The 18,962-nt window shown below is 53.0% G+C and overlaps 1 protein-coding gene across 1 annotated transcript in view; it reads left to right on the top strand.

The window, feature by feature from the left end:
• The window catches only part of ASTN2 (astrotactin 2), a 354,284-nt gene that overhangs the window by 193,567 nt on the left and 141,755 nt on the right, over positions 1-18,962 (top strand). Inside the window, exons 12-13 of the mRNA XM_086475491.1 lie at positions 11,137-11,303; positions 13,297-13,485. Coding sequence (XP_086331617.1) covers positions 11,137-11,303; positions 13,297-13,485 — 356 coding nt within the window. The remainder of the gene's footprint in view (positions 1-11,136; positions 11,304-13,296; positions 13,486-18,962) is intronic.

The raw sequence follows: 18,962 nt of genomic DNA, 5'->3' as shown, positions 1-18,962 counted from the left end.
CCCCATCTTCCCCGCCTCAGCAGAGGTGGGAATTAAGTGTCTCTTTATTTATTGAAGGTGTTTATACACGGCAGCCAGGACAGGTCAGGCTGGAGCGGTGCCATCCCGGGGGTGGCATTTTCATTATCCCCTTCTCTGGTTGCTTGTTAAGGCCATTTAGCACGACAGCCTGATGTGTCACCGGCAGCGCCTGGTGCCATCTCCCCCTTGTTGCTCCTCTCCCTTTCCTCCTTTCTTTTCTGATTGTCGTTTTCATTTGTTCCTTTTTCCAGGGAGCAGCTGCCTTTCTAGTCTTTTGGGGTTTTTTTCCTCCTTTTTCAGGGTGTTATTTTGCTCTGAACTCCAACATGCCTCCCAGACATTGTCAGAAGCGATTGGGACTCTGATCGCCCCGTGCCGCTGGGAGGAGAGGCCTCTTTTTAAAAGTCAGGATCTATCAAGATAGAAATTGTCAATAAATTACAGGCCTAGTGCTTGCCACGCTGGCGCACAGAAAGGCAGAAATTGAAAACTGTGTCACTCGGGGAAAATAACCCCCTGCTTCTGTAATGCCTGACGGAGGCTTTTGCAAAGAGAATGAACCGTGTACAGCAGGCAGTGGGGGGCGAAAGGAGAAGCTGTGGGAGCCGTTCTGCTGGAGTGCATCCCCTCCCTGAGCGCCATGGATGAGAGGTGACACATGGAGATCACGGGACCCCCCCTGTCCCCCCGCGTCATGCTGGGCTCCTGGGGCTGTGTGTCCCACGGGGACAGGAGACGGCTGTAGAGGTGCCCATCTTTCCTCCCTTTGCTCTTTGCCCCTTTTTCTCCCCACTGCAAGAGCATGAGTCTGCTCTGCCCCTCTCCACAGTCCCCAGTTGTGGGGTGAAGCCCCCCAGCTCCCCAGTCCCACATGAAGCAGAGCTGAGCTCCTCAGGGAGAGTCTGGAGATGGCTTCTGCGTCCCACCTCTGGTCCGCATCTCTCCCCGCTTCCCATCGGCCTGACACCGGCGGCACAGTGCTCCATCCCTCCCAATTCTCCCAACCCCATGCAACGTTTTACACTCATTACCTTCTTGTTGGTCCCCAGCAATGGCAGAGGCGCGAGCAGAGGTCTGGAGGGCACCGTCCCATTTTTCTGACCGTGGCCCATGGCTGTTGGCTGGCGAAAAGCCTAACGAGCGGGCAGGCAGCACTGCCCTCCGCCCCAAGTCGTGCTCGTGGTGCTGAGTGGGGTCGCAGGCAATGGGACCTGAGTTTCGGAGCTCACCGCAGCCCGAACCTTGTGGCATCTTCTACACACTGGTCCCTGTGCTGGGTGAGATGTTCCTTCCTCATCCCGCCCCTGCTCCTGGAGTCTGCTGGGAGTGAGCTGGGCTTCCAGTGCAAGCAGGGATGGGGTCATTTGCTGCGAATTTGCAGGGATGTCAGTTAGTTTTAAAGCTGAACTGCAGTGAACTCAATTTGCCAATTTGGTAAGTGCTATGGGCGATATCGGGATGTAATTTAATTAAGCTATCCCCTTTTTATAGAGTTCAGGGAGCATTCACGTACTAATTTTAGCACTAGGTTTGCTTCAGCTTTACTCTGCACACTGTTTCGCGAATCATGACATGTTGTTAATCTTTACCAGTCAACAGTTTATTAATTTGCCGAGGACCACAGAAGTATATAATCAGTGGTTCATCAATCAAGGCTAAATCCAACAAATGTTCCAGGCAGGTACTGAGCATAAAATATACATGCAGCCTTGTAAGCAATTAATACACAGCAGAGCCGGAGCCTAGCAGCTCAACCAAGGAACAGCACAAATCTCAAAGATTTCGTGTTCCTTTTATATATAATCATCATCTGTTACCAGTTCCTTTGTGCCCTTAATACAGCTTCCAGTAATTCTGCGAGGACTGGGGATGCATTTATCTTTGGGCTTTTTAGTGGCGGGGGCTCTGCCGTTACCTAATTGTTTGGCCTTAAAAGGACTTGGTTAGAATGTCGAGGGCGGTTTGCTTTCAACTCATGATGGAGTCTCGCTGAGGACAGTCTCCTTGGGGCTTATGAAGGAGAAAAGAGGATGTTGCTTTGTTTAGTTAAAGTCCTGCGTGCAAGTTGTCACCTGGAAAACCCCAAAGGCTCTACAGTGGTGTCTCCACCCGGAGGGGTGACAGCTCCCCAACTTCCATCCCACACTTCCCATGGGGCCCTTTTTTCCTCCTCATCTCATGGCTTTTCAGTTATTTTTACCTGTACCCAGTAGATGGCATTAGTGCATAAAGGTTTTCTGCAGTTCATTTCTTATCGGAGGCCTTTTTTATTTGGGTAATTTTAAGAAGTATGAGCTGCAACCTTGCTAAGACCTTGGCATTGCTAACTGGAGCCTTGCCTTTGAGCCCTGCCTTGCATCGTAACAAAACAATCCCCAAGCTCTAGAAAACCTGTTTCCGTGCTGCTTTTCCTTGTTGCACCCTGGGGTCGCTGTCAGGTCTGGGGAAGCCATGGGCGTTTCCCAAGAAAACAAATCCCAGCCAGCTTCTCTAGATCTGGTGGCTCTGCTCTGCACGTTGAATCCGGTGTGCGTTTCTTACCGTCTTGCAGGGATCACAGCAAACCAGGAGAAACTGTGCTGGAGGAATCAGTGCAAAGCATTTGACACTGTCCCACATGGCATCCTTGTCTCTAAATTGGAGAGACATGGATTTGACAGATGGACCACTCAGCGCATAAGGAACTGGCTGGATGATCGCATTCAAGGAGCTGCAGTCAATGGCTTGGTGTCCAAGAGGAGACCAGTGATGAGTAGTGTTCCTCGGGGGTCGGTATTGGGACCGGTGCTGTTTAATGTCTTTGTCAGTGATGTGGACAGTGGCATCAAGAGCACCTTCAGCAAGTTTGCTGACAACACCAAGCTGCTTGGTGCAGTCAAGATGCTGGAGGGAAGGGAGGCCATCCAGAGGGACCTGGACAGGCTGGAGAGGTGGACCCGTGCAAACCTCATGAAGTTCCACAAGGCCAAGTGCAAGGTCCTGCACTTGGGTCAGGGCAATCCCAAGCACAGATACAGGCAGGGCGATGATGAGTGGATCGAGAGCAGCCCTGGGGAGAAGGACTTGGGGGTGTTGGTGGACGAAAGACTGAACACGACCCACCAGTGTGCGCTCGCATCCCCGAAGGCCAATCGCATCCTGGGCTGCGTGAAAAGCAGCGTGGCCAGCAGGTCGAGGGAAGGGATTCTCCCCCTCTGCTCTGCTCTGGTCAGACCTCACCTGCGGTGCTGTATTCAGCTCTGGAGAAGCAGGAGGGCACGAGCTGCCCAGCTGGTGGTGAGGAAGGCAGCTCAGGGTCCCAGGCCAATGTAGCAGCGGCATTAGGCCCCTTGCTTCCCTGCTGCGTGAGCAGCTTCGCCGTGGCAGCCGGTGGGTGCAGGTGGTGTGGTCTGATGGTTCTGCAGCTTCTGTGGTACCTCCAGATGTGGGTGAGTTAGCCTTTTCAGTCAGAAGAGAATGGCTGGCACCGTGAAGGCCAAAGATGCTGCGTGTGGACGTGGAAGGGCTCACAGCGTGGCTGTGCTCCAGGATCCGTCCCACCTTGGGAGGGGTGACGGCAAGAGGTAGGAGAATCACGGCATCAGCCTGTCAAGCAGGAGAGAGTTTGTCTGGCTCAGCAGTATGCAGAAGGGAGATCATCTACCAGAGAGTCTCTTAGTGAAGTTGTGGCCCACAGTGACACCGGTGCCGTGTCGGTCCCAGCCTTTTTAGACAGAGAAGGAAGAGAAATTTGGCATGGTCCACACAGGTGTATAAGCCTTAGCGCAGCCTGTCTGGAGCTAATCCTCTTTTGCTCTCTTCCACATCGAAACGATGGGCTGTTCCTTAGCTGCTGCAAAGCAGGGCAGAGAAATGGCTTAATTTAAGAGTGTAACCATTTCAGGGAGAAATGGGGTTAGAAATGAAGGAGCAGGGCGGTGGCTACTACTCTGGTCTCCTCCTTCCAGCACAAGTCACCCAGGGGTGGCTTGGAGACCAAAGGGGGTGGGGAGGTACTTCAAAACAAGGTGGATGATACTGAGAACTGATATTCTTGGAGGCAAATTGTGTGTTTGTGAGTTTCATTTCAAACCAAAATGCTGTGCAGAAATCCCAACGTATATGAACATTTTGAAGTGTTTTGTTCAAGACATTTCCTTTCTATGAAGGAGGGGGAAATGTTTAATTCCAACATTATCATCTGGAGTTTTATGTTATATATTGCGTTATTCCAGTGTACAGCCTGAAATAAAATCAAAATTAGGTGGTGGAAACCAAAACATTTCACCCTTGTCAAAATTAAATGCTCTCCTAATTTCCCAATGAATTTTGAGATGTTACTGATGGAATCCCACAAAGCACTTAAGCTTCATCAAATCTACATTTTTCTGACAGACTGTTGTTCTTTGAAAAATAAAAACTCATCCGTCCCTGCCTTACGAGGCACCTAGCTAATTATGTTAGAGATGCACACACACGGGAGGGAGATGGGGAGGAAAGCGTTCACTTCTAATCCCTTTAAAGTTTAGCGGGCTCCTTGAAGCAGAAGATGACTCCTTGTGCCTTGTTACGGTTAGAAGCAGAAGCCCCCTGAGCTCAACAGCAAGCCCCCCTCCCAAGGTGCCTGTGGTTTCGGATTTATCTCATTAAGCAAGGTAACTACCTGTGATGAAAATGGGATTTGAGGAAGCAAGAGAAGCAGAGGATGGCAAAAGCCACTGGGGTTGGTAGCCAGCTGCAGCAGGGAGCGGAGGGGCAGGCAGGGAGCCCACCGCCCGCCTGCCTTGGCTTTCAGTGCTGCAGAAGGGGTTTGCACCATGTTGGCAAGCAGTGGCCAAATTTAAAAGCAAGTGCAATAGCTCAGAAGGCACTGAGGTGAGCTGGAGGTCTCTGCCTGCACTGGGAAGAAATAGTTTGGGTGATAATAGCCCCGTTTTCTCCAGCATTGGCTTTTTCAGTGGCGTTCCTTGGAGGGCTTGGCTGGCACCAGCCCTTGGCCCTCTGCTCCCCAGCAGACTGGGATGGTTTGTGTGTTCTGGTCACAGCTGGGTTGGGTCTTTGAGTTCGGTTTGGGTCATAGGATTTGGTGTGTAGCGTTGTGGCTGGGCTGTACCCTGGATGTCAGGCGGGCAGGAGTTGAATTTCTGGTCTCCCAAAGGTTTTTGGAGGTGCCAGCCTCTGCTGTGGCTAGGGAGGGAAATGCCCCAAAGGGCGGGAGGTGCCAGCACACCCCAGACTGTTGGTGACTCCTGGAAGGAAAGCAGCTGGAGGGTTTCCACTAGCTTGATTTCCTTGCTTCAGGAGCTCTGAGCGCTTACGTCTACGGACATGGCATCCCACCAGCTGCTTGAAACAAGTCCGTCCCACTTTGAGTTGAGATACAAACATACACATAGTGACTTGCCTGAGAGGGTCCACGTGAGAGCAGCGGTGGCTGGAGGTGAGAGGACTCTGCCTCATTGCCCAGAGCTTCGGTCTTCTCCATGGAGACCTCAGCCTGCTGTCACGGGGGGACCGAGCCGAGGAGCCTGAGCTATCACAGCGTGTGCTCGAGAGCCTGGAAGACAGATGGGCTTGATTTTCTGAGGCTAAAATAATGATTGATGATCTTGAAAGGGAAAAGGAAGCAGGGGGAAAGGAGGGAAGGGAAAAAGAGTGGGAAGATAATGACTGTTATTTCAGAAAACAGTTGTAATCTTTCCCTCTGGGAAGGATGCTCCCCTGCAGTGGGGTATCAGGGAGGGGTCTGCCACAGCTGGGGTGGGGGTGAGGACATCTCTGTCCTGAGAATGCGAGGCAGGGGTGGCCCTGGAGAGAGACTGCCTGGAGCCGACGGGCACTTTTGGCCCGTTTTACCAAAATATTAGGACAGAGGGGATAAATCTCACCCATAGAGACTGGGCTGTGTACAGCCAGACTCTGGTCCTGCTGCTGCTGAGGAGCGTTGCTCACTGGGGGCCTCTTGGGCCAAGAAAGCGAAGGCAGAATAAGCTGAAGTTGTCTGAATGTCTATGTATTTATATGGGCCCAGAGGAGTTTACTGCATTTGTATCATTTCTGAGCTCCAACGAGCAAATAAGATACATGCCAGTGCATAGTTTGGAGCTCATTAAAATGCTGGCACTTGTTTGTACCTCAGCAGTTCCTCAGATTAATGTTTTTGTCTCATGCTGAAGAGGTGAGGAGTGAGGATGCCTCCAAATAAAGGGGGGTCATTAGGGCCTTTCAACATTGCAGTTGGTGCCTCCGCAGCGCTGAGCCACCAGCCTTTTTTGCAGTCTCACCTCGTGGTGCTGGGGATGCAGGTTGGGAAAGCTGCGCTGGGCATGGGGCTGGGGTCCTGGCTCTCACCTCTGGACCCATCCAGACATGGGTGTTTGGTAGCTGGGGTGGCACTGGGAGCGGCACCGGGAGCGGGCAGCTGGTGGCAGCTTCCCTGTGCTGTTTTGAAGAGCTGGGGAGGAGCTGGGCTTGTGTGCGCCCAGAGCATCACCTCCGACACCCCAGTGTGGGAGAAGTCTCTGACAAAAAGGCTGCTATTGTTGATAAAACAGAGCTAAATAATAAAAAGGGCAATTTACTCTCTACAGAAACACTTTATTAAGTATTCTTTTTTTTTTAAACTTAATAACAGAAGAGAGGAGCTGAGCTGAGAAACTGGCAGGCAGCTCAGATGGAGAGCTGTTGTCCTCTCGTCTGGGGGATCTGTGTCAGTAATGAGATTCTGATTTTATTTCCAGTGACCCCCTCACCCGCCTCACTGCTAATGAGCTTTGTAAACGAGAAAGTCAGCAAAGGCCCCTTTTTTTTCCCTAACGTGAGCAGGGACTCATCCAGATACTTATTTTCCTAAGACAAAATCTTGAATAAGTTTCAGCAGATTCTTGCTTTCTTTCCCCTTGAAGGTGATCCTCCCCCTGTTGCGTTTGCTCTGGCGGTGCTGAGGATGGTGGCGGCGGGCGGAGGAGCTGTGCGGGGTCCTGGTGGCAGGAGGCCACGCGGTGTCACACACTGTGCCGGGTTGACGGCGGTGGGCGCAGGCATCCCATTTCATTTGAAATCACGGCCCCGCACATCGGCAAGGCGGGCTCTGATGACCTCCTGGGGGTGGTAGCAGGCATGTTGGCAGCAGGTCCTGCCAGCTCTGCCACTCCATGTCACCTTGGAGATGTCATTTAAAAGGGAAAAAAGCCTGTTTCTCAAAAAAACAGATAAAAATAGCACTTTCTGATTCAGCATATCAATTCCCTGTGCGTACTTGGAGTCTGTTTGCTGGCTGCAACCACAAAAATAAAGACCTGGGTGCTCTGCTGGGCACGGCTGGGAGGGTCCAGCCAGTGCCCGGCTGTGTTCTCAGCCAAACCTATCGGCAGCAGCAGGGTCAGGGCGTTGTAGCTGTGGGTTGTGTTTAGCCTGTAGGATCTGGATTATCAGTACTAATGCACGAGGAGACAAGAAACTAGGTTTTCTTTTCCAATCCAAAGAGCAGTTTTCAGGGCTGGCTGTTGTCACAGCGAAACCGATTCACTCATGCGTAGATGGAGTGGATTTACAAGGCAGTGGAATTACATTTGTATGGCAACGGCTTCTCCTTGGCTTTTTCAGAGCAGACCACGAGCTGGAGTCCGCCCTTACCTCCCTTTTCCTCTCCATAGCATGGTTTAAGTACCAGACCCTCTTCCCAAGCTCTCAGATATTTTTGCTTGTCAGATCCATGGATGAAGGATGGTCTGGGAGTTTGAAACGAGTTCCCAAGCAGTGCTTTGTTTAACATGGCAAACCACAAACAGCTTTTTCTTTTGAATGGCTAACAGTTTGTAGGATCCCTTTGCCTCCCTGGATAAATGGATCCATCCCATATCTGGATGAGGGGTGTACAGAGGTGGCTGGCCAGGGACTGCTGGGGTACCATGTCTCACCAGCTTTCTTCCCATCATGGAGGGACGTGTCACCCATGATCGCCCAGACAGAGTTATTGACCAAGTTTCTTATTGATTTTCTAATCGTTTTCCGACACAGCCCCCCTGCCTGTGTCGCTGCCAAGGCAGATCACAAATTGAGCTGCAGCTGAATTGATGGGGGATTGATTAAAACTCACCATAATTATCGGTTCTCTGCTGCCCGAGCCAGACAAATCAAAGTCAGCAATACCAGATCTGGTCCTTTATAAAAGCCCCGCAAACGCAGAGCAAGTGCTGGTTTTGTAAGCCCACCCGAGAGCCCAGACTGACCCCTCAGCACAGCCTGGGAAGCTGGGGTTAGCACAAGCCGGCTTTTTCTTGGATCCTTTCTGACTACTGCAGGCAAGAACATAGTTGCACCTAAATGGGCTTTAGTTTTCCCCCTGCTCTGATCTGTTGGTGGGACACCCCGTTTGCAAATCCTCCACTCCAGGGGCGGGCAGATCTGTAATAAAGTTTTATTGTGCCCAAGAGTTGCTCCATCCACCTATTCATCCCTGCAAAGCCCTCCACGCAGGGAGCTGGCGTTGCCTCACCTGCCTGTTGGTTTTGGTATCAACGGCAGAGCTCGCCAGTTCCCCTGGCTCGCTGTCCCTGCTATCTTTGTCCCCCCTGGCTGGCTCGCTGTCCCTGCCATCTTTGTCCCCCGTGGCCCCACCAAGTGGGGACACCTCCTGTGTTTGTGTGTTGGCTACCAAAGCTTTCTGTCCCTGGAGAGCTTCTTGCTGCAACAGCACAGCTGGCTGGAGATCTGGCTCTGTGCTGAGCCAGGGAGGGATGCAGAGGGGAGGGGGTGCTTTCTTTCGCAAATTTTGTGCTGAGCTATTTGCCTGCCCTAATTAATGCGTATTAGGATGCATAATTACAAACAGAAAGGAAACACATTTCGTGGTGATTAAAAGCCCAAACTGGAGGAATATCCCAAGGGTGGCCTTGAGCAAAGTGGGGCTAAGGGAGGGAGGGCTTTGGTGACCTGCTCACCCAGTCGCGGGGCCGGGTAAGAGCCATTGTCTTCCTCTGTGGGCTGGGGAAGATGCTGAGCTCAGCACACAGATCAGTGCCAGGGTGAGAGTCCCAAGTGACAGCTCAGAAAAGCCGTGACTGATCCCCTGGCTGTGATCCTGAAGCTTTTGCTGACTTAAGGTCCCATCCAGTTGCCTTCAGCACCCTGGAAGGTCCCTCGGGAGCTCCAGAGCGGGCTTAGGCAGGGTCCCAGACCTCCCCGTCCCCGTTGGTGTGGGGAGAGCAGTGGAGAGGCCGATGCGGTGCCGTGGAGCGGAAGATGCTGTTTGCAGTCAGCCCTCTGTGTCCTCCAGGGAGATGCATTTCTGCCAATTTGCACAGCTCATTCTTACAGTGGGGCCAGCAGACGTGGAGGAGGCTGCAGGAGCGAAGTGTTGTATCTGCGGATTCGCAAACACGCTTATCCTGATCCTGTTTCCCAGGCAGCTTGGAGGTGAAAAGCACAGGTTGTTCTAAGTGTTCTTTCCTCCTTCGTATTTATTCTGTATATGCAGCTAGAAAGCTTTCTGCTCCCCTGTCTTCTGCTGCCTCATGCCTAGGCAGGGCTACAGTTTCACAAGCCGCCTCTCCAGGGCCCTGCCTGTGCCCTGCCTGCTCTGCAGAGGTGGCCACCATCCTATTCCAGAGCTCTGCTGCCAACATGCTTTGGCTAGAAAAGCCGTGTGCCTCTCAGCCTTCCCTTGCCTCCCCTTCCCGCCTTATCCGGTGCCTGCAAGGAAGGTGCTGAGGTTTGCAAGGGCCACCCGAGCTTCAGAGCTGAGGGCATGGGAGCCAGCGAGGTGTCTGAGGGACATCGGGCATGGAGATGCCCAAGTTGTCACGGTTGCTGGGGGTGGGGCAGAAGCAGCTTTGACGCTGCTGCCATAGGGAAATGGCACAAGGTTTCTAGGAGCTGGTGAGAAATTTCTCATCGCTCAGGTGAGGTGGGCCAGGACTCCCTAAAGCGTCTTTCTGATGTCCCCTGCGGGCAGTTTGCTTCAGTAGCCAAGAGTGAGCAAGGCTCAGCAGCCCATCTTCTGTCGGGACCCTGCCGGTGTCAGTGAGCATAGGTTCCAGGGTCTCCTGAAATTTTATTAATATGTACAGCATTTTGCTGACACAGAAAATTGATTTTCTTTTTTAAGCATAAAGTATAGTGGTTTTATAACCTTTCTTCTGCTTGACAGAGGCCATTTATAACCTGCCTTCATCACTACCTGTACAAGCTCCAGTCCAACTCATCTTCAGGAAATTCTGTAATGCATTTTTAATTGCTCCTAGGCAAGATTTTTTTTCAAGGCTTGGCCTTTTTGTTGTTGTTTGTGTGCTTGCGTGTTTGGCGAAAAGGGATAAATAACGCAAGTGGAATAGAAAAGTACTTTAATCTGGATGACAATTTATTGATGGCATTTGCTGCCTGCTGGCTTTTATCTTTTGGAACAAGGAAAGCCAGCTGAGGAACTGGAATTAAAACCCAGAGCCAGATCTCCAGCTGATGTGAATCAGCATTGTTCTCTTGGCTGTGGAAAACTGATGAGCCTGGGCTGCGATCTTGTCCCCCCCTAGTCCTGCCTCCACCACTGGCCGGTCCTGGGCGCAGCTGCCTCCTCCTGTGGGAGGCAGCAAGATACTTTTGGAGATGATGCCAAGGCCACGTTCTCTGGCCTGCCTGGTGTGGGTTGAGGTGGTTTTCTGGGTCACTCCCAAGCGTTGAGATGGTTTTCTGGGTTGGTCCCAGGTGTTGAGATGTTTTTTCTGGCTTGCACCAAACTTCTCCGTACCTCAGAAGAGCAGGCAACAAACGCAGAGGGTTATGGAGCAGGTTGTCACACTTCACCCCGTGCTGGCTTGAGGCTGCGTTGCTGTGTAATGTTGCTGCCTCAAGGATTTCACCCTCCTCCGGAGGGAGGATGGGGAACGAGGCTTTTGTAGCAGACCAGGTCCTTGCCCTGTGGTCCTTGCCCCTTCCCCAAGGGCTGTGCGAGGTGATGCAGGGCCTTTGGGGCTGCCCCATCCATCCCTCAGGACAAACTCCTCTCCTTTAGAGGTAGGTGGAGTTCAGCAGAACTGGCTCTTGAACGGGCTATGCCCTGCAAGGGCACCCACCGGGCTGTGGCTCCGGTGTAGGCGCTGACCCACGGGTGACCTTACCCCGTCCCGCCTCTCGCTGCAGTGTCCCGAGGACCTCCGCCCTATGAAGGATGGCACTGGTTGCTACGACTACTCCAAAGGGATCGACTGCTCAGATGGCTTCAACGGCGGCTGCGAGCAGCTTTGTCTCCAGCAGACCCTCCCTCTGCCCCACGACCCCTCGTCCAGCACCATCTTCATGTTCTGTGGGTGAGTCCCCTCCGACACTCCTGCATCTCCCACTAGCAGATAAATAACCCGTGCCCCTTGCCATCCCTGCCAGCCCTCCTGTGGCACCTGTCCCCAAACCAGCGTGCCCAGCGAGGACGCTGGGTGCCCAAGAAAAAGGCTGGTTATGGAGCTGACTTCCAGCTGGGAATAGAGGCACCTGGTTTGCCTGTGGGCAAAAGCATACGGGAGCGCGAGGAGCAATGTGAGCAGATGCACCTTCCTCCTCTCCTCCACTGTGTGATGGTACAGTTTGATCTGTGACTCACTGTGGAGGGACCCAAAAATTGTACGTTGTGTGTTGGAGGGGGCAGGTGGAGGATTTGTTTAAAAAATACTACTTTTTAAATTTCTTTTTTCCTCCCCTGTGCCTCTCTTAAAATAGAGCTTCATCCCTGATTTTGGCCGGGATCCTGTAATCCTACACAGTTTAGCATTTTCTCTCAGGAAAATCTCCCCGGCTGCAGTATGTTCTAAAAGGAGCTCAGTGATTATCTGGCTTTATGCTGCACAGCTGCAGCCAGCCAGCCATTGCCCGCCCCGGCCCCAGCGCTGGGGCTCTGCAGATTGCATCCCTCGGCTGGAACCTACTGCATGTCCTGGTGGGAATTAGGCCAAAGGAGGGGAAAAGGAGCCCTTTGGGGAAGGAAATGCCCACAAGTGAGAGGGGGAGCAAATTCCTAACCATAACTCTTGAGGAGCATCCGTCGAGTCCCGATGCTGCAGGTGCAGCAGAGACCTCATGCAGCCCCGGCCACTGGCTGCTCCCCAGGGAAGAGCAGCCCAGGGAGCTCTGCCCATGTCAGCTTCTCTCTTTTTTTATCCCTTTTTGCCGGTTTGTTGATTTCCCACACACACCTTCTTTTTTTTTATTATTATTTAGCAGTACAGAGTGGTTGAGTCACTAAGAGAGGGCACATTGTCTCCTCTGTGCCTGCAAAACGGCTTGGAAATCCATATCGGCAGAAGGAACTTTTCTGGGGAGGGTCTAGAAAACCTTGAGACATTACATGGTCTCCATCCACACCCCTGCAGGAGATCTGCATTTCAATCTTCCGTCCCCAAGGACAGAGACTGTTTCCCTTTTTTTTTTTTTTTTTTTTTATAATAATCCCTTTTCAAGGCAGAGCTGCACTTCAGGAACAGGCAAGGAAAGTGCGACAGACGGGTGGGAGTTTCACTTGCGGCAGTAAAACGTGGTAGAGGAATGGGAGAGGGGAGCAAGCCTGGATGGAGGTGGGACTGATATTAGCAGGGCACTGTGGCTACGAGGAGGAAGGAGCAGGCAGGGAAGGCAGGTTTCCTTGTCGGTGGGGGGCTGCAATGCTGGGGAAAAGGCTGAAGGAAGGAGAAGAGAAGGAGGGGAGGCAGGATGAGCACATATGCAAAAAATGCCGCTGATGTCTCCGGTGTCTGTCATTAAATCACGTCCCTGCTGCCTGACTCAGTTTCCCATAGTGTCTGCTGAAGATGAGCATGCGTGTCTTATCCACAACAAGCTTGAAAGTGGGACCAAGGAGCAAAGGAGCAGCCATGCTGGAGCTCCTTCCTTGCAGGGGTACACTGCTGGGTGGAACAAAAGGGCAGCAGCTCGATTTCGCTTTGTCCTTGCCTGGGGAACGTTTGTTCCTGCACCACAGCAGCGTCAGAGGGCACCGGGCGGGCAGGGGCGGTCGGCGGGGCCGGTCGAGCAGGGGATGTGCAGTGGGCTCAGCTCTGCTCTCCGGCGCGAGGGCAGCTGCCGGGCAGGAGCCCACGGCTGCAGGGTCGTGCTGCTGCAGGAGGGGTGGGCTGCTGGTCACCCGAGCGAGCCGCTGCAGTTTGTGGGCTCTGCAACCTCTGCACCTTCCCGGGCGGCTGCTGGAGGGGTTGACGCTGCTTGGCTGGGCTCGGCAGAGACTCGTCCCGCGGCAGGGCTGGTGGGGTGGCACGCTCTGCGCCGGGCCCATCTCATGGAGGTTGTGGTGCTCCGCAGGTGCGTGGAGGAGTACAAGCTGGCCCCGGATGGGAAATCCTGCCTGATGCTGTCTGACATCTGCGAGGGCCCCAAGTGCCTGAAGTCGGATGCCAAGTTCAACGACACCCTCTTCGGAGAGATGCTTCATGGCTATAACAACAGGAGCCAGCACGTCAACCAGGGGCAGGTGTTCCAGATGACTTTCAGGTACGGCCCAGTTCTGTTGCTGGTTTGGGGAGCATCGGGATGGTGAGATGGGACCAAGGTCCGTTGGTGCAGAGCCAGCATCTCTGACACGTTCACTAGGGGAAGAGAGCAAGAGGACGACAAGCATCTGTGTTTTCATACTCGCTCATCCTTCCTGCAGGCAGCAGCACAGGACCCTCCTGGGCCAGTGTGTGTCTTGTCAGATGAGTGTTTAATTGCCTTCGATGGGCTTTGCTTGGTGGTGTTGCCTCATCTCTTTCTGAATGCTGATGTTTTTCGTCTCCGTGATATCCTATGACAATGAGTTCTGCCGTTTAACTGCGTGTAGTATGAAAGCGCGTTTCCTTTGTCATGTTTTCAACCTATGCGAGCTGGTTTTTTTCAGTGCCCCCAGTTATAGTACTGGGGCGAGCTATGGATATAGCACGGTGAGAAGTAACGTCAATAAGCTGAAGGTAAATACCCACCAGAGTGCAAGTAGCAGATAGCACAGGGTGCTTGCAAGCTGCATCCCAGGTATATCAGGAGTGCTGAGGGTCAGATGTGGGTGGGGAGAGCAGGGTCTGAACTGCCCAGAGCTTCGCCTTGCAGTGCTCGTGGAGGAGAGCTCGCTGGTAGTTGCTCAGTTCAGGGCTGGAAAGGGAATTGATTTATTTATTTTTCTTCAGTTCTCCTGAATGCGGGCACGTTTTGATCGGTTGTGAGCCAAGGTGGGTGTATGAGCTTCAAAGCAGCAGTGCTGAGTACAGTCAGGAGAGGATCCAGCCCCCATCCCATCCAGACACGACTCTTCCTTGCCCAGCATCTGCCAGTGCACTGAGGGTTTCTTTCCTGTCGAGGCACCAGGACCTCATTGCTGCCTTGGATTTTAGCTGCAGTTGTGGTTGCTCATCATTACTGGCCATGGTGTTTTTCTGGGTGCTCTTTCCCCAGCTGAGTGCAAAGCATTCCTAGCTATGAATTCCCACTGAACTCTGGCCTTTTGCTCTCCTGATGGCAGACGAGTTATGAGCTCCACCAGCACAAAGGCGCTCAGAAAGCTGCAACCAGCAGAGTGCTTGGAGCCAGCAGAGCTGCAAGCCTTTGCTGGAAGCGACAATTGACAATACGCGAAGGCAGTTTTCCCAGTGGGCTTCTCTTTCCTTTCTCTGCCTCCGGTGTTGCAAGCATCAGTGGGTCCATCAGAGCAGAGCCAGGGCTGCAGAGCTGAAATTTTCCATGAGCTGGCATGTCAGGCAGGTCTGAGGGCTTCAAAAACTCCCTAAGCTCATTGCTTGGAAATGCCAGACCTGGACGGGCTCCTCCCGAATGAGGTCCTCTGCACGACCTCACCATCACAAAGAGGGTTTTTGGTGCCCGGCGTTGGTTGCAGGACTAGTCCTGGGTCCAACAGCTGTGAGGGGCAGGAAGAAGCAGTTCTGAAACAAGAGCAACCTGCAAAGCAGGCGACGTGCTGGCTCGGCAGAGCTCGGAGCCTGGCGGGAGGCAGCAGGTCTTGCTCCAGAAATGCTTTTGGCAGCCTGGAAGGTCGGCACGGCTGCCCTTTCCCATTGGTGTGGAGCCTGGTGACTCCAAAAGCGCCAGGCAGTGATGAGAAGGGCTCGCTTCCCTCCGTCCTTCCCCGCGGCTAGGCTGCCCGGTGTGTCGGAGGGTTACGCCGTAGAAGGACCATTACATCATCTCCTAACAAGAGAAGAGAAGGAGGTTAATGGAGAAGAAATTATTAACTAAAAGATGTAATTTGCCTCTGATTTTCATAGATATTCAAGAACCTCTCTGAGCATTAAGACACCAGCTGTTAGAGAAGCCCTTAATTTGGTGCATTTGAAACATAGCAGGAAGCTGCCTAATACCAGGGATTAAAAGCGTGTTTCTGCAAAGTAGGAGCAAGAACCTGCTATCAGAACAAGGGGCTGAGTATTTTAGAGGGATTTATAACTGCTGGGATCCTTTAGCTATGCAGATGTGACAGTCCTTTGAATGGTGTCTGCTTCCCATGTCGCCACATCTTCAGTGTCTTTAATAAATAGGATATTCTCAATCCGCCAGGCATGTCAGCATGGTGTTGGGAGGAAGCCTTTGTGCTGGGAAAAGCCATCTCACACACCGTGGCCTGGGCAACACCTATCAGTTACAGCGGTATTTCCGTCCTGTTGGGGTTTGGGTGATCTCTTTGCCACCCAACGGTCTGCAATGCTGATTAGAGCCTCTGCCCTTCTGATGGCTGCGTGGTTCTCCCAGCCACGGCTCGGCACGACACCAGGGGGGAGCTGGTGTAGCCCTGATGTGTCTGGCCAGCTCGAGAGGATGGGGATATGCAGCGGGTACCTTCAGGATGCAGAGCGAGGATGGTGTTTGACATGAGCATGCAGCTCACCGGGCTGGTAGTGGGAGAGCTGCGCAGCTTTGGAGGTGCCAGACCTGAGACCAGCCTGGGGTCGTAGTCTGTGCTGCTTCAGATTTTGGTTTTCCCCTTTAATCCACATCATTTTACTGGAGGGGGTCAGGCAGCATCCAGGCACTTCAGTGGCGTGGCTGGGGAGATGGTAACATCCAAGGGAAGGATGGAGGAAGCAAATTCTGGCTGCTGCAACCAATGTACCTGCAACAGGGTTTATACTGCGTGCGCTATATGTGCTCCATATGTACACCAGCACTGATGCAACACCTCATTGTGTAGCACAGAGCCTGTCCCTGCTCACATGTCCCTTCGTGCTGGTGCCAAGGACCCTTTCCCCATCCATCAGCAATGGGGAAGCCACAGCCCAGCAGGACGTGAGCACCACAGCATCCTTGCAGCTCAGCTTGAGCCGCCATGAGTTAGGAGCTCTGTGGACAGCTTTTTCTGTACTGAGGTGGCTTAATAACTGCTAATTATCGCTGTGGTGCTTGGGGTGCTTGACTGCCCTGTTGGACAAGCCAGCATCAAGGTTCCCGCTTGGAGGAGTGCGCCACGGCATTGCTGCTGCTGCTGTTTTATTGCGAGGATTGAAATCAAAGTGCTCCTCTGGTGATGCTTCTCCTGCGTGGTCCCTTGCGGGCGCTTTGCTGGGGGGCAGAGGAGGGATCTTTCATCACGCACCAGAAACAGCTCTCGCTCCTTCTACTGTTGAGCTGAAAGCACATTCAGAGCTGCCTTCTTCTGGGCATCCCTCTCTTTTTTTTTTTTTAAAAAAAAAAAAAAAAGGCTCTTCTCTTTGGCAAAATTTTGTGTGGTTTTAATAAGTAGAGGGGATTGGAGCTGATCTATTCCAGTCACACCTCTCAGTCTAGCCGGGAGGCTCAGCAGTGGATCCAACTCGCTAAAGACTAGATTAGAGCGATTTTCCCCCCGTTGCCTCACGGTGGGACAGAGCCGAAACTCTGTGCCATCCCCAAATCACCAGGGGATTATTTTCCAAATGGGTTGTTTGTTCATTTCTTATCTGTTTTGTGCCGTCTCTTCGCCACGAGGGAATAGAGATTTTTGTTTAAGAGCTGTTTGCAGTTTCAGACTGTTGCTTTTATGCCATTAATATGGAGAAAACCCAAATTACTACCCGTGAAGCCAGCTCTACTTTCTGGATTATTACTGCATGGCAAACGGGATGTCAGAGCAATGTGCAGCAGAGTGCTCCTGGGGAGCAGCCATCTGCCCTAACTGGGGTCCCTTCCCATCCCTGTCTCCGGCTCTGCCTCTTGTCCCGGCTCTTACTCCAGCTTGGCAGAACCCTGGGACACGGGGAGCACCTCGTTCACCCACACAGTCCCCATTCGATCCCCACCCCAGCGGAGATGCGAGTCTGGGGAGTTTTCTGGGTGTTGGGGGCAGACAAACAGCCAAAATGGTTTGGTGGCTGGAGCGGGGAGGGGATTCGTGTCGGCACTCCTTTGCTGCAAAAATCCTGCTGTTTTTCCTCTCCCTAACCAGGGAGGACAGCTCTGGAGGATGCAGGGCTGCCGTGCTGTGCCGTGCTGAGCGCCTTCCTGCAAATTGGAAGCACCCTTCTCTTTGCAAATCGGTCCTTGGAGGATGCTGTTCCTCACATCCCCCCCTGTGAAACGGGGCTGCTGCTTCTTTACAGCCGTGGGGAAGGGAAAGGGCGGGTTGGAGGTGGTGCTGAGCGCCGGCCGGTGCTGCTGAGCACGGCATCAAGGTGGCCGGGGCGCCGCAGGGAAGGACGGGTGCTTGCCCCAAGCGCTGCCAGCCCGGCAGCCGGCTCTGCCTGCACACCGCCACGTTAATGCTGTCAGGCGGCACGCCGGGTTGCTGAACCGATGCAGGGAATTGTCATAATATTGATGGGGAGTTTGGCAAGTTAATTTTAAATCTGTCACTCCTTCCCCTCGCTGCTTCTCAGCCCTTAATAAACAGGCACAGCCACAGCAGGGTGAGCTGACAGCTTGACGCCAGCCCTGCCGGGCGGCTGCTTTGGGAAACGTCCCCACACTATCGCTCCCCCCTGCACCGGGTGAGGCCTCTGCGAGCTGCACCCCATGTCTCTCCTGGCTGTGGGTGCTACTGGGGCACAGGATGGGTGCTCAGCTGGGTGCAGCATCGCCTCTGGGTGCGGGAGGCTGGGTCGGGGCTTCACTGGTGCTGCTCAACTTCGAGCTCCTGGGCCAGCCCCGGCGAGGGCGTCCTGCCTCCCCCCGCCCCCCCCCCACCCCGGTACCACAAATACACCGTCTGTATCTAGTTAAATTAACGCTGTTGATTTTTTCATATTTTTTCCCCTCTCTCTGAAACCTCTGAGCACAGAAGTTATAATTGTGCTGTTTATTATTCCTGCGCCGGCAAGCTCAGCGCCAGCCGGTACCCGACGCCTTGTTTACCTATTACCCTTCAGGCCGGGATAACGGATGGATCTCTTTTCCAGTGGCTGCCTTCCATTTCATTCCTCTTTTTATTATTTGTTGCTGCAATTCTATTACCTGTTCACAACTCTGAAGCCTCAGACTAGTTGGAAGCAATGATGTCTTTCCAAGCCAGGCTAATGCCTCAGGCCTTGGTCCTCAGTAGCAGGTAAGGGGGTTGTTAAACAGTTTATCGGCTCTGGGGAGCTGTTGTGGGATGCGATGCTCCACTTTCTGCCCCGCTCCCAGTATGTGCCATGCAGGAGCATTGCCTGCTCCCAACTGGGGACGCTGCCTGCAGAGCAGAGATGTCCTGGTGCCTGCTTGTGGCCGTGCCACACGTAAAGGCTTTGCAGCCCCCGAAAGGCCCCCATCCAAGCCAGTTTTCCTCAATCCCATTTTTTCCACCTCTCAGCCTAGCGTTGGGGACATCCTGGCTGTTTTCTTGAGTCCATCCAGCTTTCAGAGCTTTTCAGAGCCCACGACAGGTTGCACATAGACACGCACCATGTATTTTGAGCGCATCTTCACTGGCCAGGCTAAGCATTGAGATTTTATCAATTCAGTGTATAAATGACTAATGCAATTAGCAGAGCACTCCTCAGTTAGGTTACTGTTCCATCCTGTGTGCATCAGCCTTG

Source organism: Leptosomus discolor, chromosome 19, assembly GCF_034619465.1.
Source record: "Leptosomus discolor isolate bLepDis1 chromosome 19, bLepDis1.hap2, whole genome shotgun sequence".
Lineage (NCBI taxonomy): Eukaryota > Metazoa > Chordata > Aves > Leptosomiformes > Leptosomidae > Leptosomus > Leptosomus discolor.
The sequence above is the reverse complement of the archived record's forward strand: the minus strand, read 5'-3'. Positions and strand labels throughout refer to the sequence as shown.